Raw genomic sequence first — 24,986 nt, 5'->3', positions numbered from 1 at the left:
TTCACCTACAGTGATTCTAAAACTAACATGAAAAAAACATGAAGGCTCTTGCTCTCACTGGACATAATTTTATGTCCAATGGGGAGCATTATTTAACTTGCAAAATAGGAGGAAACTTTTTGGTCATTAGCTTCAGAGAACAGACACTTAATCTTAGTACTTACTGCTGCTGCTGCTGCTAAGTCACTATAGTCATGTTCCACTCTGTGCGACCCCACAGATGGCAGCCCACCAGGCTCCTCTGTCCCCGGGATCCTCCAGGCAAGAACACTGGAGTGGGTTGCCATTTCCTTCCCCAATGCATGAAAAGTGAAAAGTGAAAGTGAAGTCGCTCAGTTGTATCGGACTCTTCGCGACACCATGGACTGCAGCCTACCAGGCTCCTCCGTCCATGGGGTTTTCCAGGCAAGAGTACTGGACTGGGGTACCCTCGCCTTCTCCATAGTACTTACTACCAACACTCTTATCTCCAGTACACTTGGTCTATTGACCTCCAGCAGGACTACCACCGAGACCATGTATCACGCTCAACTAACTGTAACCAGTATCATTTAGAGGCAAGTTAACAAAAGAAACACCGTATCTCTCTACTGGCCAAGTTCATTTAAGTCTGGGGTCAGGAAGAAAGAGAACACTCTACTGATAAAGTATAACAACAAAGTATAACATATAAAAGCTCTGATTTTGAGGATATTTGAAACATTTGTTCATCATGGGGTCAGGAAAAGAAGGAATAATGGATTTCTTTCTCTCCCAGACAATCACATACGCCTAATGTCAATAAAAAGAGAAATAGGTTCCTAATTTTGAGGACAGTCATATCACCCTTCAACTGTAGGAATGACATTTGGGTATTTTAATTTGAAATTTCTTAGGAAAGTCAATCAAGTGGGCAGTTAACAACAGGAAAACTGTAACTGTTAGTGAGATAGACAAGACAATTAAATGCTATAGAAACCTCGGGTTAAATGTCTGGATGCCTAAAGCTAGATTATTAAGCTTGAACAATACTTATATAACCACTACCACCACAACACACACACAATTCGAAATCAATCTTTCAGTTAGGGTTATTTCTAACTATTCAGAAGATCATTTTTCTGCCTATTCCTAACTTAGTCAAAACAGATTGCCCATTCTTAGAGAAGGAAATAGATGAGCTTCTCCTAGTATTAACATTTCCATGGTGAAGAATCTGATAGACTAAACACAGAGAGAAAACTCGGAATTCTTCCCAAGAGTCAAGAATCATGCTCTGCCCACTGAGGTCTGTAAACGAGCTGAATAGTTTTGATTTGGGCTCTTTATGCTAAATAAAGGCCTAACATTTCACGTGCTGAACATTTCATCTACTGTGGAATGTGAACCCACAGATAACCTTTATTCCCATCCAATGTTCATTAAGTGCAACACAGGATTATTCACTAAAATATTTCAGACTTCCCAAAATGTAGCCATAATTACTATTTTAAAAATATCTTCAGACAATCCTACTTGGGTTTTTTTCCTTGACAAATATAAATTATTCTACTCCAAAAATCACAATACTAGAACTCTATGTTTTCACTCTTCATCCTAATGATCTAATACTTGATTTTCATTTAATGAGTTAGATTTTAAAGAAGAAAATGCTATACTGTATGTTAAGTAACATATAGTAGAAATTATAAAATGATACTGATCAAAGTCAAGAGTCTTACCTAATAGAACCTGAGCATTATTTGGAAATACCTTGCCAGTGTAGCCTCTTTACATAAGTTACAGTGAGCTTTCAAAGTAATAGAAAATGTTTTAGATGACAAGTGACATAATGAAACACTAAGAAAAATCAAATAGGAAATGTGGGGATTTTTTTAATTTTAACTTTTTAAGAGAAAAAACTCATTCATATGAAATGTGTTAAAAACAAAACCAAAACTTTGAAAGAAGCCTTCTTTATAATGCAGACAGCTCACTCACTCTTTTGGAATTTTTACTATATGTTTATAAAAATTAGACATTCTCTTTTAAAATGACAGACAAACTGCATTTAAATTTAAAAGACGTTTATTCTGATTTCCTTGGAAAATTAAGCTGTGAAATGGTTTAGATTACCACATAAACACAAAGTGTTAGCTAGTTGGCAGTTTATTATAAATCACCATACATGATGTTACAGTTCTAGTTGCCAAAGAAAGGTTAATATTGACTTTTCCTCCTCTGCCCAAAGATCCGAGTGACCATATAACTTCATTTTATTTAGGTAGCAAGAAATGAAACCTTTTCCTGATTATATTTTCATTTTTTCTTAAAAGCAAAAGCTTCATTTCTAAAAATAAAATGAGATGAAAATCCCCAATAGAAAAATCAAATCATTTTCCTTCATCTTTTCGAAATTTTAGTTTCGGGAAAAAACCAATAATACAAAAAACCATTTAAAAACAAGTATCAAATCTAAGTACATTGCATATGTAAGAAACTCATGGTAGATACTTACTTCATAGTATTTTTTAATGCAACGTCTAATGTCCATGATCAATTTGTTGCTCAGCTGTACCATAAAGGTCAGAGGAGAAGCCTTACAATTGATGTTACTGCAACGATACAAGCTGGGCTCCATATCAGTTCCCTACAGAAGTTAAGACAGACAAAAAAAAGATTATGAAAGGTTTCTGTGCTTAAATACTTACATGCTGTCCTGCTGTACTGTATTCTTAATTCATTTTATTGGTAAGTTTTTAACCTTATTTTCTCAACCACTTTCTACTCAAAGATCCCCTCAGTCACACATAGCTTCCACTCTTGTCACTATGATAATGGAGAAGAAAACTGAAGGGAAAACCCTGAAATCACTTTTTTTACATTCAATACATGGCAGACTCCATGGATAAAGTAGTCTCCCCTCTGAAAATACCAGTAAAGTCAAGTTACTGGAAATAAACATCCTTCTTAGAGATACTGAGCAAAAATTTAAATTTGTATTTATTCATTCCAAACTTGAAGACAATGCAAGAATATTAATGACAATAGTTTGCTTAGTACTACCAACTTAATTTTTAAGAATAAAGTCTAAAAATTAAGTGTTACACTACAAAATGATCACATCATTAGCTTAGCAAATCTAAAATTTCTGTAACCCCATCCCCTACAAGTGAAAAATGTATTTGGCGGAGGGGAGAGAGAGGAGGAGCACAAATTTGAAACTATGAATTATTAGTAGTTGGAGAAAACGTTTTGTTTTGTTTTAAACAAAGACAAAGCAAATGTAATATACAGGAAAACTGTTGGGGTTTCTGGAGCATTTGTTTTCCTTCTTGATACTTAAAACATCTTGGTTTCCTGCTCCAATCTGGTATATAACCCTACCCCGCCACACTAAGCAATTCCAGGTGGAAGAGATTTTAGAGCTTGACATCGGCTCTTCCACAGTTAGCCCATCTGCAAGTCGTCAAGCCTCCATGCAATTAACTATCTTATTTACAGCTGTAATGAAGCAAAACTCAAGGATTTAGCAAGTATTGCTGATCTGTGTCTGCCTCTTCCTTGCACTTGCTTCCAAAGACTGCTTTGTTTTGATTCAAAAAAATGCAAAACATCTGCTGTTTGTCCAAATTAACTTAAAATAATTACTTTTAATTTAGATAAAGGATGTATTTTCTTTCAGTTTCAAGGTTTTACATGGTTCTGCTGCCTACTCATTTGCCCATGGCTAGTACATGTATAACACTGCAGTGGAATCAAGTAGATTGGCCAAGTTTCAAGTTCTGATCCAAGGTCAATGATACATTTTTTGGCAGTATTTCTTGAGAGAAATGTCTCCTTGTGACTTTTTTAATGCCTGATATGCAAAGACAGCAGAAAAGATCATCAGAGTAACTTTGTCAAAAAGGAGGCAAGTGGGATGTGTAAAGATAAACAAAAACTTTCCAAAAACACTTAGTTCCCATTAACTTGATTTAAGATAAAGGAAAATATCACTCTAAGTCTTAATAAATTGGGCTGGGAGTGGAGAAATACAGGTTACTAATTAAGGAATTACCATAAAAATACTTTAAGATAATTTAGAATTTTCAGGAGATTCCATTTAAAAAACCAAGGCCAAGCATTCTAGGAAGCCAAAAACAAATATTCAAGTACACTCTATTAAGAGGTTTTAAGCAGAAATAACGTAAGTTGTGAAGGCAGAATTCATATGATGCCAAAATTCTTTAAACACATTAAAAACATTTTTCCTTTTTACACATACAGGGGAGAGAAAGAGGATTTTATACTAGTTCACTCACAAAAGAAACAAAAAGAAACAAAAATAACTAACCGAACCATCTAAGACACTATCATAAATATTCTCGGTTCCACATGTAGGGCATGGGCATTTGAACCTTTCACAGTCCTTGTATTTCTCTTCATCCGTGAGGTGTGCTGGGCCACCAAGTAAAGCATCATTCTCTTCATCTTTATGATAATGATGAACCCTAAATTGGGTGGGGTCAAGTCCTATTAATGTCAAAGAAAAAATAAATTCAGAAAGGTACAATTATTGGAATTCCCTTCTCCTAAAAATACTACAAAGAAATCAGAAGAGTTGTTTCAAATTCATGAAATACATACACAACCATTTGAACTCAAGATAGAGGCTCATATCATCAAGACAAATGACTTCTTTTTTTTTTTAAGGAAATTATAAACAAAACAAACTGCATCAAAACAATGCAGAAACAGGCTACTGGACATTTGCATTTGGAAACTACTTACTTCTATGGGATGGTTTTACTATTTTCTTAAAGTTACAGTGACAATCTCCCCAAAAATGCACTATTAAAATCTCCAAAATCAAAGTATTACCATTAAAACTGAAAAGAGAGAATAAAAATCCCATTAAGGAAAACAAGTTCACTGCTATTACAACTCCTTCAAGTGCAGACACAACTGCTAACCCTGATTTCAACGCAGTGGTCAATTCCATCTTGGCTCAGTAGCTAACAGCATGGAGGTTGCTATCTAATTCAGTGGTTAAAATTCAGTAGCAGCATCTGTCAAAACGCAACATGGTTTTACTGTTCTGAATTCAGAAATTTAAAATACGTGCAAAAACAATGATCTACAAATTCTATAGGCCAAAATGTCCCATGAAAATCCTGAAGCCAAATATACCTTCTATATTTCAATCAAAACAACATAAGAAATCAACTGATGCATAGTTTACACTATCTTGTTTCCCCAAGCTATTTGAGAAAAGGAAAGATTTTAAGGCCAACAAATTTAACTTACCGTTGACTAAAGCATATATGTCAAAATCCACTATATGAATTTATACTTAAAGATAATTATTCCACTCTATATCTTATTTTCTTGAAAGTATTCCTTAGCAATCCCTAAGAATTCTAGGTATTTTTTGGTTAGAAATATAAAGCTATCATGTTTATTTTAGTATAAATGTAAATAAGTAATGTAAAAGTCACTGAGCATAAAAGTCCAAATACTAAAAATATCTAAAAATTGTTTTATCTCTATCAACAGCTTGCATAGTTAGATAATCTAACAGATATATTTAGAATTCAGTGACAAGATTCTAAATCCTAGCTAGTCAACTGTCAAGTGACATCTCATAATCATAAAAGACTTAGGGTTGACTCTGGCAGTTGAAAGGTGCTGAAAAAAGAATGAAAAGGAAAAAAAAAAACCCACTGGGGAGCTGGCTTGTGGACAGAGTTGGAAAGAAATGCATAGCTTTGTGATTAAAAAAGAAAAAATGAAAAGATTCTTGAGTATTGGTTTTCTCATCTGCAAAATGGAGCTACTATACACTTTTAAAGTTTAAATCAGACATTAGAGGACAAATCATTTTCAATGATGCCGATCATGTAAAAAGCACTCAACAAATGCCACATGAATGAAAAAATAAAATAGTGGGTGAACATTATTTATCCATCATTTAGTATTCATTCAAAATTATACATTTGGAAAAATACATGAAACGCACGTTCATGTTGCAGCCAAGTTAATAGCTGCTCTTTGTAGTAATTAAAGTGAGTATTTCCCAACATGATAGTGTATAATAAAAACAAAGACTACACATTCAAAACAAATTGAAAACCTGTTCTTGGTTAGTGATATAAATTATTGTAACATAGATCACACGGCTCACTAGCCACGTGACCCCAAGGCTCACTATACATTTTTATCTTACAAGTTACCTACAGCTTAAGAGAAACAGCAAGTTAGTGAAGTGTGGGGGAATACATATCCTCTCCTTTAAAGACAAGGAGAGACAGAGGAATGGAGTGAGAGAAACTAGGCCCACCCCTGTGAATGGTGCCATTTCTTCTCTGCAGTGAAGGGTAACTGCTGCAAATTCCTGAACCTCTAGTTGTGAATCCAACTGTATTCACATGTCTTGCTTTATTCGGGATTATGAGAAAGCAGCTCCAGTTTTTCTCTGATGGTATGATTATTCCACCAATTTCCCAGGCCAATACTCTTCAAAGAGTATGGAAAAAAATAAGCAAGGGTTTTCTAAAAGACAAGCTTCTTTCACAACCTAAATATCAAGGAACAAAACAAAGCTGGGTTTGCACACAGACAAAACTGGTTGGGCTGCAACCAGGAAGCAATGAAAGCTTTTATAGGCCTCCCTACCAGTCATGTCCACTGAGTGTACCTGAGGCAGCCTGCCCGCTGAACACACCACAACTGGACATGGGTTGTCCTGCTACTTATGGACAAAAGCCCAACAAGTGACTGAGAGTTATAAAAATTACCAGGCCTTATGAAATGTCTACTTTAAATGTCCATTCCCACAAACCACCCTTATCTGCCCAGGGCAATCACAAAACCAACTGGCCCAGCTAATTACTTCAGATTTACACACAAGCTGATTTTTTTCCAAGAAAAGGGACTTCATCTCAGTACTTCTGGCCATAAGTCAAAATGGCATATTTTTTTCAATAGAAAATAGGGAGAAGACATTGTAATAACCTTAAAATATTAAGTATATAACAACCCTTGTACAAGTTACTTGAATATAAAAATATCACAAAGAAGTGATTTTCTTGGGAGGACAATTTTAAGTTCAACAGGCAAATCACAGAGGGCTAAGTTAAATCTTTTTAAGAAAACATATTAAGAAGTCATGTTAAAAATATGGATCATTACTGCTGGAATCCTTTTTTAAGGTTAAAATTCACGTTTAAACCCCAAACTTATTCAACATAGAAGTTAATTTTTCCAAATCTGCACAAAACTGGCGATGAACAGCTTATTTCAAAGTTTCAGGAAACTTAAAAAAGTTTTACTACTTATACCATAAATCGTTAAGCCTGAAATCAAACAGGGAAAAAGTGTCTAGTGCTGCCACCTAGAGGTAGATTTGGAATTTTAAAATGTGCAAAATTGAACTGCTATAAAGAACTCCATTTGTAATTACTGTCCCTCCAAAATGAAACACAATCGTCAGAAATGACATTAAAGCAAACTCTTTATGATCACAGTTTCCATACGTGCATATATACTGTATAATCAGTATTAAACTGCACACTACACAGTAAGTAATCACAGTAGTCTTTGAGCAACCAAGAGATACAAAACTCAATTCCAAATTCCTTATCTCTTCTATGCAGAGCTTTTCCAAACTGTCTTAAAGAAACAGACTTTATGTCCCAGTTGAGAAAAAGAACTTCTACTAGACTAGCTTTTGACAGATAACTTTAACCATTTGGTCCGGCACAGAATAAAAGAAGGAGCAGCCTATTTGCGCTTGGCACCAGTTATGTGGGGGAAGAGCAGTCATGGAAATGATGTGTGCTTTAACTCAACCCTGTGACTTGTAGTGATCCAGTCACACCATTTTTCTTGGGCTGGAGTAGGGGTGTGGGGGAGGGCGACAACGATGAGACAGGACAGAGGCACAGTGGAATGAAATTAAAATACTGTCATTTATAATTAGAAAATTTATAGGATCTCACATTATTTTGGCAACAGGATCAAAGCTCTCATATTTCAAGAGTATTTATAGAAAGTAACATCATGAGCATTGGACAGGATGAGTTCAGGAGTGGTTTTTTACTTAAGATTGCCCCATTCTTATCACACATACCTCCAATGTAACATATAGAACAGGATTATTTTTTCTACCATTGTATTTTCTAATAATTGTAAACTATTTATCTGTTTTTAGAATGTTCACTTGTCCCCATTTTCAAGGAGTATTTAAAACGCTCCAAACTCAGGGTGTTAGGTTTGGAGGCTGATATATTTGACTAAATAATCATCTTCCAAAGACAAGGTCTTTACTAATGCAACTGCAAATAACTACGGTAAAGTCAATTATGTTCATACAACTATAGGGAAGCAGGAAAGATCCATATGAATAAAATTCCATATGAGTAGAGTAACTGGTATTCACAAGTATACCTTAAACAAATCACTTAAAATACTAGGGAAGCTAACTTATGAAATCCTAATGTGAATATTTTTTTCTAAAAATTTTTTCTAGGAAACGAATCTTTTCCATGAATCCATGCCTTCGTATATGTGGACTTCCTAGAGAACAATAACAAACTGAAAATTTAGTATGATTAAAGAAAAAAATACTTAAATGAACTTTTAAAAGGTGAATGCTACATCCATAAAAAGCCCTGTATAAGAATGTTCATAGCATCTTTATTCATAATACTCATAAATTGGAAACAATTTGAGGTCCATCAACAGGAGAATGAATATCAAACTGGTAGCATATACCATGGAATACTACTCAGCAACGAAAAAGACAATACTGATACAGGCAACAAGATGCATGAATCTCAAAAATATGCTAAGTGAAAGAAGTTGAACACAAAAAGCATGTACCAGTGGAGATCACTTGTGCAAAATTCTATAACAGGCAAAACTAACATATGGTTATAAAAATCAGATGAGTGGCTCCTTTTGTGGGAGGGAGGGTATGGACTGGGGAAGAGTACAAGGGAACTCTCTAGGCAATCGAAATATTCTGTGTTTTGATACACTGACTGTGTGATATGCATGGTATGTTAATTATCCTTTAGAAGAAAGCACTCCAAATAAAAAACGTTTGCAACATATATTACCAAAGAACTCATTTAGAACATATAAGGAATGCCTGCAAATCAGTAAGAAAAAGACTACTCAACAGTAAAGCAGAAAAAGACTTGAACTGATCTCTTACAAAAGGAAATATTCAAATGGCCAATAAGCATGATAACAGGTGCTCAACTGTATTAGTCATCAAAGAAACACAAATTAAAACCATAACATTATGCCACAACATGAAATGAAGAAGAGAGGAAAACACCAAGTACTGCTGAGAATGGCAGGCACTCAAACGCTGCTAGTAGCAGCTCTAAATTAGTAGAACCATGTTAGATAATTGGTAACATCTACTAACACTGAACATATATGCCCACTATGACCAAGCCAATCTGCTCCTAAGTATATACCCAACAGAAATACATATAATTTTTCAACAGAAGATATGTACTAGAATGCCTAATACTGATAACCACCCAGCGTGGAAAGAATCCATTGGTAGGTAGTCACACAGTGTGAGATATTCATAGTAGACAGAAATGAAGTACGACCACATGGACCCATTTCACAAACAGACTGAATGAAAGTAGCCAGACATTAAGAGTAAAGACATAATTTATGCAGCATTGAAATATAAGAAAACCTCATCTATGATGTTGTAAGTCATGATAGTAATTTTCTGTTGGGGCATGGAGGACAATCTTTAGAAGGGGATAGGAGGGGCTTCTGAGGATACAATAATATATTGTTTCTTGTGCTCAGGACTGATTACACTGGTACGTGTCTACTTTGGAAAAATTCATGGAGCAGTTAGGTTCTTGTGAACTTTTCTGTATGTCTGTTATATAAGAAATTCATATTGATTTCTCTTACCATACACAAAAATAAATTCAAAATGGATTAAAGACTTTATAAATATTAGACTTGAATAAAAGAATTCCTAGGAAAAAACTAAGAAGTACCATCTTTGACACTGGTCTTAGCAGTATTTTTTTGGCTATATCTTCTCAGGCAAGGGAAACAAAAGCAAAATTAAACAAACAGGGTCACATCAAATTAAAAAGCTTTTTGCACAGACAAGGAAACTATCAACAAAAGAAAAGGTAGCCCACTTGAATGGGAGAAAATATCTGCAAATAATATATCCGATAAGGAGTTAATATTCAATACATAGAAAGCTCGTACAACTCAACACACACAAAAAAAACCCTGATTTTAAAAATGGGCAGAGGACATGAACAGACATTTCTCCAAAGAAGACAAACAGATGGCCAACAGGCACATGAAAAGATGCTCAACATCACTAATCACCAGGGAAATGCAAATCAAAACCACAGTGAGCTATCACCTCACACCTGTCAGAATGGATATTATTAAAAAGACAACAAATAACTAGTGTTACCAACAATGTAGTGTGAAGGGAACCCTTGTGCACTGTTGGTGGGATTATACATTATTACAACTACTATGGAACACAGTATTGTGGTTTCTCAAAAAAATTAAAAATAGAACTGTCATACGATCTAGCAATTTAGCATCTGGTACTTATCAGGGGAAAAAAAAAAACACTAACTCAAAAAGATACATGACTCAAATGCTCACTGAAGCATTATTTATAATAGTCATGATACGGAAGCAATCTCAGGACCCATCAATAGATGAATGGATAAAGAAGATGTGTTATGTGTGCGTGTGCGCACACGCACACACACACATACACACACATACACACAGGAATATTACTCAGTCACCAAAAACTGAAATTTTGCATTTGTGACAACATGGATGGATCTAGAGGGTACTATGCCAAGTAAAATAAAATAGAGAAAGATGAATACCACAGGATAACAATAAATGTGGACTCTAAAAAGCAAAACAAAATGAAAACAAACTCACAGATACAGAGAGCAAACAGCTGACTGTCAAAAGGGAGAGGGAGTTGGATATAATATATAACATAAGGAGTATGGTCAATAACACTGCAGTAACTTTGTATGGGGACAGAGGATTATTAGATTTACTGTGATGATCATCTCATAATGTATACAAATCTCAAATCACTACACAGTACATCTAAAACTAAATAACACTGTATATCAACTATATTTCAACTTAAAAAAAAGAAAATTTATACACTGAAAAAGGTAGGAAAACTGAATACGAAGTATCTCTCATGCTATATCTCTGAGTTTGTTTCAAAATGTGTTAGATTCCAATCAGACATTATGCATCTCCTCACAAAGGTACAGACCATTACCTAGGAAGTTGGATTAGCAAAAATTTAAGCTGAACCAAAATATGGGCAAGTCTTTAGATCTAATTACCATTTTACAAGAAACAGAGAGGACAGAGGGATGTGTTAAAGGATATCTCCAGGATGCAAACAGCAAACTCCAGAATAAGGGACATTCCATAGGACAAAAATTGCTGGTTTCTCTAACAAATAAATTGGAAGGGTCAAAAAACAAAACAGGGATAGAGAAGATTAACTATCATCTGGACTCTGACTAGATTCCAGTTCAAAGAAGGAGCTTCATTTTAAAGGAAAAATGCATTCACAGTACGACTGGGGAAATACACTTATTGGATATGTGATGAAAAAAGAAATTGTGGGTTTTTTTCCCCCATAGTGATAATGTTACACTTATGCTAAAAGGGGGGAACCTTACCTTTTAGAAATGCAAAATGAAATACCAATATTTATAGGTAAAATGATACAATGTCTAGAGTTCACTTCAAAATCATCAGAGGCGGTGAAGAGGAGGAAGGTTGGCCACAGCTGCAGAATGGTTGTAGCTGGGTGGTGAGCAAATGGGAGCTCCTTACACAGTTCTCTTTACTATTACACGTTTGGAATTTTTTTATAATAAAAAAATTTTAAATACTACAGATCCAACTGAATGATAAACAATTGACTGTACAAGTGGCAAGCAACTGAACCTGCTTTTCACAGCAACAACAAACCGTTCCATAAGATAAATGAGAAATGTCTGAGTATTTTAAAAGAAATAATATCCAAACCTGTGGGTTAAGTAAACTCCCAAGAGTTTTACTGTCTTGCAAAAGATAACTCCCACAATCATGATGGAGAAAAAAAATCCTGCTAGACAGGATTGTTTTTAATGCCCTTGATGATAGCCCTGAACGTGAATTTTGACTTAATGAGACCTGTACCTCTAAGCAAGAAAAAAACTTGGAAGTATCTTCTTTCCTATTTTTAGATGTGAGAAAACACAGTAACTTTATGCTGAAAAAATATTTGGAAAATAACACAAAGGAATAGACCAAGAAAAGATTTTGCTTCTCTTACAGCAAAATCCTCTTCTCTCCATCTATGTTGGTAGATATGGGGTGGGGGTGATGTGCAGAGTCATGCTACAGGTTCCTAAACACCCACCTTTTTACAAGTGAGTTAGTAACTGCTTAACAATTTTTTCCATCTGATTTTTTTAAATTAATTAATTCATTTTAGTTGGAGGCTAATTATTTTACAATATTATAGTGGTTTTTGCCATACACTCACTTGAATCAACCATGGGTATACAAGTGTTCCCCATCCTGAACCCCCCACCCACTTCCCTCCCCATCCCATCCCTCAGGGTCATCCCAGTGCACCAGCCCTGAGCACCCTATCTCATGCATCGAACCTGGACTCGTCTATTTCACATATGATAATATACATGTTTCAATGATATTCCCATCTGATTTTATAAAAACTATCTTACTTTAGTTATAAGAATATTTATATTTTTTCAACAAAGGAGGAACGTAAAACTCATCATCTTTACACTTTTCTGAATTAACCATATGTATACATTTTACACAGTTTAAGTATCTGTGCACAATGCTGTACTCAGCTCTTTTTCATTATATTACGTCTTACCCATTTTTCTATAGGCTACACAGTCTTGGCATCATTTTAGTATGTTTAATATGATGATCTTTAAAATCTTGATCTATAATTAATAATACAGTATCACATACTTAAAAGTTGCTGCAAGTAGATCTTAAGCATTTTCACCACACTACCCCTGCCCCACAGAAGGGTGAGGTGATGATTATGTTAATTATCTTGATCTTGGTAAACATTCTACAATGTAAACATATCTCTAGTCATCACACTGTACACTTTAAATACATACAATTATATTTGCCAATTACTCCTCAATGAGTTAAATTTTTAAAAATGGATCAAACTTAAATAATGTGACAAATCTCCATTTTCCTTTGGAAATTCCAAGCCTTACAAAGTCAGAGCAAGAAATCACTACTCCTAGCAATTCCTCTCGGCATGCTCTGGTGGGGCTCTAAGTTCTTAGAGGTATGCCTGAGTCAGGTAAACAGTGCCACTGCAGGCCCTTGGCACGGTGAACCTGGGTCACAGGCACAAGCGCTGTGTGCTCACCTTGTAAAGACTGAGGTACAATGCAGTGCAACGAATACCCTTTGTGAGACTCTCTGTGAACTCCCTCATGTGCCCTGAAGAGCAGCTGGGATGGCCTGGAAGTCAGGGCTCTGCTGCTCATCACTGGGCTGGAAGCACAGACACACAGATAGCCACTCCCAACTCCACACGCACAGTGCAAACCCACATGGCCTCAAACATCTCCATTTTCATAAACTCTTCCTGGGTGGCCCCAGCTAGAAGTGGGCTCTGCTTCTTCCAAAACACTGAAAAATTTATTTTGCCTCTTTTGGGATATGTACTTGTGCTGGCCCTAGATTTTCCCACAAGAGGGAAATTGACTCAACAGGCTGGGCTGTAATTGAAGAACCTCAGCCAACTCAACTTTGTACCCTTCACAGCACCCATTACTCAGGTCTTCAACATTCATCTGTTCCATGGATGCATAAGAAAGCCAGGAGCATGAGCCATTCAGTGACATGCTTGGATTGGCACCCAGCCTGAGAGGGGGTTCTTATCTGCTGAGAAGACTTACTATCCTACATTGCAGTTGGTGTAATCTTTTGTTTTAAATTTTATTATAAATTATGTCATATTAAATATCTAAGGTTTGGAAATGATGGTCATGTATGTACATTCTTCTGAGAGCTTAATCATGAAAAAAGGCAAAGTCTTCACTGATCAAGAAAGCAATGCCTGAGGCACCTGCTGTGGCATCATCCCACTCCCACCACCACCTTTGTATGTATCTCTCTCTGGGTCTACCAAAGGCACACCCATACATGGCACGGCCTGCGGTGGCATTTCATTTCTTAGAAAATGCCACTGAACTCTGTGTATTGACAGAAACCACCTTCTGTAAGGTGGCATGGCCATTTTATAAAAAGAGGGGTTTTTACTTTCCAATTTAACTCAGGAACACAGTGGCTTAAGTGTGTTCCCTTGTTTTAAGCACTACTTTCAGAGATTAAATTTAAAATTTTCATGTTCTTCAAATATCAATAATTTCTCAGGACCAATGAAAAAACAGCCCTGATAGCCAAATGCCTGAAATTTTATAACTGACCATGAAGAAATGTACTTGAAAGTTATTGTACAAAATCATTCCTCATCAGAGTAAAGATATTATATAATTTTAAGTATTGTCATCTATTAAATATAAATTTATTAAAAGATGAAATTCAAGAATGAACTTTAGAATATTCTCATTCCCAGCCTGTTTTGCTAGGTACAGAAGACTATTTGGATGTTGGAGCATACTGTGAATATTTCATCCACAGAATATAGAGAGCTTTCATTAGAACAAGAGAGAAAAAAACCTATAGTCTAGAGAACAAAAGCTAAGAGTTCCAAGTTTTAGTGGCCATGTTTCCCATAGGGCTATTGTATAAGAAGAGTAATACTATATTTTTTTCTATTCACAGATGGAAAAGAGTAAAATTTAGCTTTATTTAAGCCCAATAGCAATAATCTTGCATGGGTTTCAGAAAAATGATACACATTTTACTGTGGGATAATGAGGACCATTAGTTATTAGGGAGAACAAATTATTCTCTTTCAATTCAACAGACTTATTCACTCACTCATTTAATAGACTATCCTCTCTCCCTTTCACTGAAACGACCTTCCTATATAGAACACCTGGCCATGCAACATGCCACCAGACAGACTTCAGGAGGTATTCTGACAGGGAGAAATAGTCAGAGCATTTCCAAAATGAAGCCACAGGATAAAACCAACACTTGATGCGTGCCTTTCATTTCAAGGAAAGCAGTATAAAAGCAACAGAAAAAGAGGTAGTTGAAAAATATAGTTGCTCTCCACAAAGGAGTCTTAAAAATAAAAAATCATGAACTTAATAATTTTCCTAAATGAAATTATGCCATTATTCCTGATTTCTTTATACTAGCTAAAAGGACAAAGTAGCAAACTTCACTGAAGTTTCAACACTGTAATACATTTCATTAGTCAAAGATAAAAACTACATTAAAAGCAAGAGAATTATTTTATGTCTGTGATTAGACGGTTGGAGGGCTTATATTTTATGTGTACATTTGCAGACTTCAACTCATTTAACAGTGTCAGTTCACTAACTGCAGTTTTTTTTTAATATAAAGAAAACAGATTTAGAACTTTAAAAACAAATTACAGTAATTTTATGCCTATAGCTTGCACCTCTTAGAAACCAGGCACCCCCTTACACTCCCCTTCTTTCCCACCACTTCCCTATCTCCTCCCTCCTCCTCTAAAACCACAGGCTAAGTGAGAACTGATAACAGGGGCCTTGAATCCCCTAGTGAAGAACAGCCACCCTAATTTTCCCTTGGGGTGGAGGAACAAAGGATGCAGATCAAAATGCAGCTCCTAAAAAGGGCAGGGGGCAGATGCTTACACAGATCTCCCCAGCCAGCTTCCACATTTTCTACACATCTTCATGGTGACTGGCACTTGCTGTTCTGCACTTCATTACTGTGGACCCTCCTATGACCAAAGAAGTAAAGATAAAGGACTGGGAGATTTACTACAAATGTAGATAGGTATGTGGATACTGCTGGTGATGCCGGGGCTGCGGTAGGAGGAGGCAGACTGCACAACGATGACAACTTCACATGTCTTCAGCATAAAAACTGCTGTCAAGTAGCAGAAGATAAAGATGAGAAAAAGATAAAAAGGGGAGCAGCTGCAGCTCCTTCAGGGTGAGAGACACAGGCCCTTCAGCAGCTCTAAGCAGCTACCCAGAAACGAGAGCTTTCAGGCGATGGAGGTAGGAGAGGGGTGATGTGCACACAGTCACATGGTCCCCTCGGTAGACTGAGGGTGCTAAGTAACACCAAGAACGCTCTGAAGATGGAGCTCCCCAGCCTACCAGCTTTGAAAATAATACATGAAAACTGGATTCATAAGATAGCCACAATGATGAGAAAGTTTGTCTTTAAGCAGTTACTATGTGCCTGCGATTTAATGGATATGAAAAGGATCTTAAATACAACCCTGGAACTAACAAAATCAGTCTGGTCTGCTCCTTGTACAGCCAGTCTTGAGATATCCAAGTGGGCATCAGCCTGTCTACCAACTAGGATCTACCACCTAGGGCTCTTCTGCTGAAATACAAGGCTCCACCCTTATCTGTTAAATGTCAGTTGAGAGATGAGGCTTGTTTCATCTACCTCTCCTCAGCTCCAGGCCACCAGAAAATTCAGTACTAAGGAACGAAAGGGCAATGGTTAGCCTTTGCATCAGGTTCTTGATGATCCAAACTAAAACCAGGAAGATCTACTCTAAAAAAACAAATGCTTTGTGCAGGCGTTTACCAGTGGGGAGAAGAGGAAGCATGAAGAGGATGAAGCTCCCAGGTCTTTGCATCAACACTATACCACTCCTGGTTGAGGGCGTGGGTCACAACCTCTCCCAGGTAAGAAGTAGTGGTGGTATAAGCACAAGCTTTGGAGTCACACAGAGCTGACTCCCAGTCCAAGCACAGTCGGCCACTTACTAGCGATGTGACAAGACCAAGTTAGTTACCTCTCTAAGCCTCAGCTTTCTTCTCTGTAAAATGGAGGAGATACAACATAGCCTCATGGGGTTACTGAAAGGATTAAATGAGATAACATATGCAAAGGACTTATTACAATTTCTGATAGAGTAAGCACTCAAGGCGGAGGAGAGGGAAAAAAAAAAGAAGGAAGCTCAAAAATATTGTGCACTTATGCTCCCTCCTCCCAGCTGAGGATTTATAAACATCATCAAATACAACTCAACTTTGAGAATACATTATATGATGATTTTGGTAGCAGAATTTTATCTTCCTAATTATGTTTTGCTTAGGCAAATGTCAAAAATGAGTTTCCACTTCCAGAGCAGACACTAATGGGAGAATGGAGAGAAGGAGGTGCGGGGGCGAACGGGGCATGCTGGCGGGGAGGAGCCCAGAAACACATTCAACAAGAGCAGTGTGGAAAGTATGTGACTTGATGATTCATCTGTCCAATCTCAGTCTACAAACGCACACCAAGAGATAACTGCATGCAAATCTGATGGACTAGAGGAGTCTGGACATATTTCTGCACAGGCCTGACAGTGAGTGGGGCGTGGTCAAGATCAGGCACTAACCCTGCCCAGGCCTAGATGGAGCATCTCAAGTGCACCTCTAATGGCTCCTTCAGAACAACTCTAGTTTATGACTCCAGAGACCAAGGCTGACACCAAGCTTCAGAGGTTTGCGAAAGCCAGAGTTCATGAACATCAGAACCAGAGTTTGAACCCAGGTCCCTATGATGCCAAAGCCTGTGTCTTAAGCCAGACATTTCAATGAGAGGAGGGGGAGAATTTTCCATGAAGCAGGGACAGATTAAGGAATGCCATATTTAGACGACAAAATAAGTTGAGCTAGAAATAAAGGTTGGAGCTAGAAAAGTTAGCCTATAACTGCCCAAGTCACAGACTGTAAGATGTCAGTGGCAACTGGACTTACAGATAGTGAGGAGCTAGCCAGGGATTTTATTAGGCAGTTATTCTAAAAATATTCATCATTATGTACAATGGCATAGAGAGCAGAGACCTTAAAGCAATGTAACTCTCAATATGCTGGTCATCTAGAAATATGCCCAGGGCTGGTTATGAAATACATTTCCAAGCAAGAGATGACAATCTGATGACCTGGCAAAAAGTCAAAGAAAGAATGAGCTGTCAGGGATGGATGGAACCTCCAGAGATGATGAGAAATTAGGTGTCAACTAATTCCTAGAAGATAATGAGTCCAGTCTTAGAAAAAATTTTAAAAGCCAGAGCAGGATATTCAAAGGGAATCAAATATAAGTTAAATGTATTTAATGTCTTATAATGTTAAAAAAGTTGTACATTCTCACTCCATGCGAAAACACATTTAGAGTCTGAGACAAGAGGAAACAATAATCAAGATACAATAAATCTTATTAAGGAAAGTTCACTGATTAAACCAACAATGAAGTAAGCTCAGAGACTAGGAGATGCCTAAAACCTTCTCCTATCTTTTCTTTTGCCTCCTCTCTCTCCCCTCAGCATCTGCTGAGTGCAGGCACAGGAGCAGGCATCTGCCTACATAGGTAGCAAGTCTGTGCGGTCGACAGTCTAGGAGGGGAGACAGACATTAACCAAACAACGACAAAAACAAATGCCCAACTGCAAATGAAGAAGTCGTCAAAACGGTACCGTGCCTCTAAACAAAGCTCCTGACAGGTAAGGGAGGACCATATGGCCTGCTATCACTGGGTGCTGAAATAAGGGAGCTCGGGACACTTACCTAACCAGGATGCAATGAGGATAGCATCAATTCCATCTATTGGCTCACATATTCGAGCCACGACTGGGTGGATCTGCTGGGCCAGGTAGTACTGGGTATCAATGCTTAAATTGTCCTGCTTCTGCAGCTGCTCGGGTGCATAGGCCCTCTGACCCGCAGTGAGATTGGAACCATCCTATAAGAGGACACAGTACAGGGAAAGTTGTGAGAAATCACACGTACTTGGCCAAAGAGACGGACACTTCAAGTTTTATATATTCAATTCCAAAGCCCAAGAAGTCCTTTTGACCTGTTGGTGGTCATAAGCATCTAACGGGAGGAAGATCAAGGAGAACGACTTACCCACGGTCCAGGAATGTAAATCCAGCATGTGTTGTGTTCTATTTTTTGTTGAAACATGAAACCAACAAGATGGCATGACTAGATTAAATAATTCCACCTGCCATATCACAGAAACACACAGGGAAGACTTGCTAACAAAGGCCTTCTAGAAGCCATGACCAAAAAATGTGTGACCCTTTTATTACGTTAATGTCATAGTATCATCTTAAAGACTGGGTGTGTATGTGTATTCAACATCTCTTGTTGAAAGCTGTTAAGTGTCACTGAGAAACAAATGAGCAAGGGGAAAAGAAAAGAGCATGAAACCCAACAGTAGTAACCTACGCACAAGATAAAATGCATGCGTGTGCTCAGTGGCTCAGTCATGTCTGACTCTTTGTGACCCCATGGACTGCAGCCTACCAGGCTCCTCTGTACATGTGATTTCCCAAGCAAGAATACTGGAGTGGGTTGCCATTTCCTTCTCCAAGGGATCTTGCCGACCCAGGGATCGAACCCACGTCTCTTGCATCTCCTGCACTGGCAGACGGATTGTTTACCACTGCACCACCTGGGAAGCTCACAGGAATAACAGGTAAGAGTAAATTGGCCCATACACAGTCCTGTGCATAGTGTCATCACCATGTGTGAATCAAAAAGGCATCACACCACTGGACCAACATCCAACAACTAACTCCACTCTTTCTCTTGTCTGCAACAACAGAATTTAATGTTCAGATTCATAAATTTTAACTATTCACAGTGCTCAGCTGCTCTGAAAACTGATTACAATATTAATCCTATTCTTTGATTTCCTGCTACAATCAGTCCCTTCTCAGTTCAGCGCCAAAGTCAAAGCAAAGGCCACCTTTCACATCATTGTCTTACAACAAACTAGAGGCAATGGCCTCTTTCTCTGGCTAGGCTCCTGACAGAAACAAACTAGGGTGTGTATCAACGAGCTTCTACCTATGCTAAGATATAATGAAAGAACTAGAAAGGAAGCAAACCTCAGATTATAGGGCTTCCCTGGGGACTCTGCAGTAAAGAATCGACCTGCAATGCAGGAGATCCAGGTTCGATCCCTGCGTTGGGAAGATCCCCTGGAGGAGGGCATGGCAACCCACTCCAGTATTCTTGCCTGGAGAATCCCATGGACAGAGAGGCCTGGCAGGCTATATAGTCCATAGGGTAGCAAAGAGTCAGACACGACTGAAGCAACTGAGCATGCATGCAAATCTCAGATTAAAAGACTTGTTTATAATTATTTTTCAGGAGTTCACTGTACAGTAAGAGAATTTAGGCAGAATTAATCAACTTTAATTGTTGCCATTTTAAAAGTCTGAATTATTAGATGGGAATAGGATGTCAATGACAAAAAGAGTATGAAAGATCCTTGAGCAGTGTCTTTATGCACCACAACTATATTCGGACTGCCTTTTAACAAACACAGGAAATCTGATCAATTAATAGAATCACAGTTTTTTAAAAAACTGATCTGTCCTTGAGATTATAGTAATGTTGAGTTTTAAAAAATTTTAATAAAGAATAAAAACCAAATTTGTGGAGGCAAATTATTTTTTTTAATGGTGCTTGAGTTACTTTCCAATGTATCATTAGATGTTCTTATGTAAGACACGTCTATAAAAAAAGTTGACAAAGTTCCAAGCATATTCTCAGTTGAAGAGCTTTTTAAGTATCCCCACAAAAGACTAGTTTTTTAACAGTGACCCAAATGTGTTTCTTATTATATTTTAAAAATCTGAGCTCAAATATGACTAAATTAAAAAGAATTGGAATGATGACAGGTTTTCCTGTGTTATGTTGGGAAAACATTTAGGCTGTGACATAACTGATTCAAAGACCTAATTCTCTAACATAGCAAGACCCTATGGTACATGCAAAAACATACAGCATACACCTTAACAACAGACTGAGAAGCAAGGCTGGCACCTCCCTGAACTGCCAGTGTAGTAATTTGTGAACTTCACAAAGTACATACTTCACAAGGACAACCAGACATGGTGAATCCATTCCAAACGATGTGGTCATCTTTACTAGGACACCAATGGGCAAAAAGATTTAACAGATGACAACTGGAAGCCTTGAAACAATTATGTTAAAGGCATACCTTATGAAAATTATGTCTGATGAAAGTTAAATAATAAAGGATTTAACACTTAATCAACAAGTGGAAGTTAATTTAAGATCTCTGCAAATAATTCACATTAGGTTTAATAAGACTATGAACTACAATGTAAATTATTATTTACATTGTAATAATACAATGTATTATTGTATTATTATTATTAATAATTAAATTATTAATTATTAAAAAATTATTATTTACACAAACACTACTCTCTGAACTCAATGGAATTTGTAGTCTGAGTAAGTTATCAGGAGAGCAGTATACTCAAAATGTAAATTTTAAACAAAAGAGAACCTGTTTAGGAACTATACTATTCTTAGAGGGCACCTTTGCTTAGAGCAGTAAACAGTTCTCTTAAACTTAAACATTTGCAGAAACATCTTCTAAAAATATGATTGTGTTAGGAAAGAGAAAGAATAATCTGAGTGCTTAAAAGCAAAAGAGGTAGGCAGCTTTGCTTAGCAAATATACTGAAAGTGGGCATGCCCCATTGCTAGGGGACAAAGGCAAATTAAAGTCCTATAGCTTGGGATACAGTAAGAAGAATAAATCAATAAAAGAACTGTTTTTAAATAAGACCCAGAACCAGTCAAATGGGAAAAGGGTTGGAAATATAACAAATTGGATTTAGCATCAGCATTTTGAGCTTTTCTTACATCAATAAGACCCAAGAAGAAGATACTGGAAGACCTAATATTTAGACATCAAGGAATATAAGCTTGACTTTTGAAATACATATATCCTATGGCCATACATCTCCATTCCAGGTTTAGCCAAAACATAATTGTGACTTGATTTCATTTTTAGATGCTATTTCAGAAAACCTATATAATTTTTCAAAGTTATATGTTGCCATCTGCTCCTGTCATTAATAATCTTAAGAGCTTTTCCATGTATATAAAGACATAAGGGGAAAAAAACTAGCCTATTTACCAAAATCTTTATTTGCATAATATGAAAATTGTTTTTTTGAGATGAGACTTGTCAAAGGCAATATGCAAAGCACATTAAGGGCCTGAGCGAGTCAGACATTTATGGAAATATTTTCCTGCAGGAATTGGCTTTCTGTAACAGTTCTTAATCAAGGGTAACCCTAGGAGGGAGACAGAGTCAAGTGCTGATTCCTGTCCATGTACTTAAATCATTTGTTATGTACATTATCCACAGTTCCGAGCAGATATTATTCAGACGACTCCTACATTTTGAAGACTCTGATAGCCTCCAATTAAAATAAATAAATTTATATTAAAAAGTAAATTACAAATAAAAAAAATAAAAACACATTGATGGTAGTTTGACAAAGATCAATCATATTGCAAGGCTTATCTAATTTTTTTTTTACTTAATAACAAAATGCAGTATTTGATTAATTAAAAAGAAACAGTCTTACTGAGATGAATTATGCCTTTTGGTAAACAGACCACACCACAGTAACTGTAAAAAATTTGGACATAGGCTTTGACTTTTTTAAGCAGAGAGAAGGGATGCAACTCCCTCCTTTGTTTTGACTGAAGTTAAGTGCTTCCAAAAAAAAAAAAAAAAATACACACACAAACAAATAAAAACAATTTCCCCCAAACCCAAATCCCCTTATGATCTACCCTTTCTCCCCATCCCTAACTGTGAGAGGCATGCTACTCTCAAAAAAAACTGGTTACTGGTTTAAAACTGTTCCAGAAGACCTAGAAGTTCCTTGGAGACGCCTCATGAAACAGGGAGAAGGCAAGAGATGGGTTCTAAGCCCATTCCATTCAAAATAAAGAAGTAAAAAAGGGATCTTGCTAGATAATCTGTGTTTTCTTCATAAGCTATGGTTTTAGGATGTCTCACCTTTTTCCATATAACCATGCATTTCATTTTTTTTCAAGTTATTATTTGAAAAGGCTAGTGAAACATGCATTTAGTCTCTTATTCTACCAATATTCAGAATGGAAACTGCTGCAAAAGGAATGATAAAGGACTACTGCTGGACACTGGAGAAGGAAATGGCATCCCACTCCAGTGTTCTTGCCTGGAGAATCCCAGGGACGGGGGAGCCTGGTGGGCTGCCGTCTGTGGGGTCGCACAGAGTCAGACACGACTGAAGCGACTTAGCAGCAGCAGCAACAACTGGACACATAAGCAAACTGGTATACGCTTTCAAATTCATTTCAAATTTAAACTGTAGCAACTGCTATATACCTGTCTCACCAAAGTAGTTTCACTCAGCCAAAGCATTGGTCTTCAAAAACAACAATAACAAAAAACACTGGTCTTAAAAGTTTCATGAAAATTTTAACAAAATATGTCATACCCCTGACTAATGTTTTTAAATGCTGTAAAACCAACCAAGACTAAACCTTCTCTTTACAGCATCAGTTACTTGGGTCAAATGAGACACTGTAGAGATCTGGTTTTTACTCTGGGTGTGGAAGTGGTGTAAGTCTTATTCATTATGACAGTTTTACCTGACAGATGACATAGGACACAGTATCTCCAGCTTTCACCTTTCTTCCTCCTTGAGAATTTATCCAGAGGGCAACATGTACATGAGGTAGGCTTTTTTTATCAGGGTAATCCTGGGGATCCTTGGTCAACGCCTAAGAGAGAAAAAGCCCCAAACTTTAAAATAAAACCCTTCACATAAAGATATGCACAAAACATATCTTTGCTAGAATCACATTAGCCACATAAACATGACAGAAAGCTATATGTAGAAAATACTGCCACAGGCTCTTTAGACATTCCAGCCTCAAGGCTCCTCTCTCCTTCATGTAGTAACTAATATAACCAGATATAACCCTGACAAAAAAGAAATATGAGTTTTAAGGCCAAGGCACAGGATACTTGGATATAAAAATTAAGACTATGCATTCAGTCTTCTATGCAGCCTTAGAATTTCTTCTAATGTCTGCAACTTTCTACAGATTACTTAAGACGGATGGATAATGGTTCCTCTGACTTAATGATTTGTTTCTCAGCGGTTTCTCTGCCTAAATAAATCACGAAGGCACCAGAAATCACGGGATTTACTCACACTGTCAACTTAAGTTCTCCAAAAGCAGAGTAAGTGAGTTTATAACAGAAAAGCCCTATGAGAGCAGGAACAGGTCAGCACTGCCCAGAGCTGCGGTCACAGGGCTCATGATACTCGGCATGTAGAGCAACCCAATGTTTGCAGAAGAAATTACTTCCTTCACTCTGCGATAATTCATGAAGTTCAAGCATTGTAAACTATCGCATGATGAGTAAGACAGTCACTGGTTCTAGGCCATCTGTCATTATTAGATGACTTTCCATTCTTCAAAAAAAATTCTAAAATAAGCTACATGTGCCAGAAGGGAGTGGTGAACTATGTGTTACAGAGAATCTGGAGATGGAAAGACCTCTACCATTTGAGAGCAGAAATCATGGAAGAAGAAAATGAACTAGCACATGAAGGAAAAAAGAGATTTTTAAGAAAAGATGACAGGATCAAGAACATTGAAGCAGAGAGAAAAAGTAAAAGTTAAAAGCAAGATGAGAAAAAAATACAGTCTATCAGACTAGAACTCAATATGCACAAAGGGAAGGGGTAGGTTTCAAAAGACAAGAGAAAGGACCAGGAATAAAGGTGTGTGTCTAGATCACCTATTAAGTGTGGCTGGCAGATCTCTGGGGGTTCCTGACACCTCTTCGCAGGCTGGAGAGGTCAAAAGTATTTTCCTAATAATATCATTTGCACTGGCGATGCAGAAGCAATGGTCAGTAAAGGTGCTGATGCCTTAGAAACATGAACCTGGGCAGACACACCAAACTGTACTAATACACATTGTATTCATCACCACCAC

The 24,986-nt window shown here is 37.1% G+C and overlaps 1 protein-coding gene across 5 annotated transcripts in view; it reads right to left on the bottom strand.

The window, feature by feature from the left end:
* The window catches only part of POLA1 (DNA polymerase alpha 1, catalytic subunit), a 295,794-nt gene that overhangs the window by 148,281 nt on the left and 122,527 nt on the right, over positions 1 to 24,986 (bottom strand). For 4 of the 5 annotated variants that reach the window (XM_086389392.1, XM_086389396.1, XM_086389393.1 and 1 more), the window contains exons 31-34: positions 23,625 to 23,756; positions 18,705 to 18,879; positions 4,295 to 4,473; positions 2,477 to 2,608 (exon numbers count right to left, since the gene is read on the bottom strand). In XM_086389392.1, coding sequence (XP_086245518.1) covers positions 2,477 to 2,608; positions 4,295 to 4,473; positions 18,705 to 18,879; positions 23,625 to 23,756 — 618 coding nt within the window. Of the gene's footprint in view, positions 1 to 2,476; positions 2,609 to 4,294; positions 4,474 to 18,704; positions 18,880 to 23,624; positions 23,757 to 24,986 lie in introns of those variants that run through there. The other variant, XR_015159734.1, reaches the window with a different exon arrangement.

Source organism: Bos grunniens, chromosome X, assembly GCF_055505025.1.
Source record: "Bos grunniens cultivar Pamir isolate PY7600 chromosome X, Bosgru_T2T1.0, whole genome shotgun sequence".
Taxonomy (NCBI): domain Eukaryota; kingdom Metazoa; phylum Chordata; class Mammalia; order Artiodactyla; family Bovidae; genus Bos; species Bos grunniens.
The sequence above is the reverse complement of the archived record's forward strand: the minus strand, read 5'-3'. Positions and strand labels throughout refer to the sequence as shown.